Source organism: Suricata suricatta, chromosome 8 (genome assembly GCF_006229205.1).
Source record: "Suricata suricatta isolate VVHF042 chromosome 8, meerkat_22Aug2017_6uvM2_HiC, whole genome shotgun sequence".
Lineage (NCBI taxonomy): Eukaryota > Metazoa > Chordata > Mammalia > Carnivora > Herpestidae > Suricata > Suricata suricatta.
The window spans coordinates 123,769,889-123,770,568 of NC_043707.1; the positions used below are offsets into that span (position 1 = coordinate 123,769,889).

At 65.6% G+C, this 680-nt stretch overlaps 1 protein-coding gene across 1 annotated transcript in view; it reads left to right on the forward strand.

The window, feature by feature from the left end:
* Positions 1 to 336: 336 nt before the first annotated feature.
* Positions 337 to 680, forward strand: part of RUNX3 (RUNX family transcription factor 3) — a 27,473-nt gene continuing 27,129 nt past the window's right edge. The window contains exon 1 of the mRNA XM_029945871.1: positions 337 to 402. Within this exon, the coding sequence (XP_029801731.1) occupies positions 337 to 402 (66 nt within the window). The remainder of the gene's footprint in view (positions 403 to 680) is intronic.

A 680-nucleotide genomic window follows, 5' to 3' on the forward strand; every position in this document is an offset into this window, starting at 1 on the left:
CGTGTTTTTCAAAGAATCACAGGCCGCTACAACGAAGAACGAGGAGGCGAGGCCTGCACGGTGTTGAAAGTTGTATTGAGGGCAGAGAGGAAAGGGAACGGGGTTAGTCACTCCCAAGCCACATGGGGGCCCGCAGGGGACACCCTTCCGTCCGTCCCCGGTTGGCAACGGGACCAAAGGGGCCGGGGCCGGGCCCGAAGGCTTTCTAGGCTGGGAGCTGCAGAGGCCGCCGGTGGTCGCAGAATCTTGTGTGCGGTGCAAGCTCAAGGGTCCATAAAATTTGCGGGAAGGGGGCAGGGAAGGGAGAGAAACCTCTTTTGGGCAGCTCCCCGCTCGATGTCACCGGCCTTGGAGCCCCCGCGTCCCCCAGCTGAGAGTGCAGGCATCACAGGCCGAAAGCAGGTGGGGCTGGGAAGGTGCTGCCACTGGCAGCGAGGAAAGGGCAAGAGAAGGGGACGGGCGGCCCGCGGATCAGGAAGCCGCGGTCCTGGAGACAGCGGCAAAGGAGCCCCCTGCAGGGTTCCGGACGTTTTAACCAAATTTTTAGCATTGGCCCGGGCGCCCCCAGAACTCTCCAGGAGCCCTGGGCTCACGCGCCGGGTCCCCGACCCGGGCGTCCTCCCTGGGGCGGGGCCTTCCGCCCCTCCCTGCTGGGCGGCCTTCGGCGGTCCCCGTTCCTC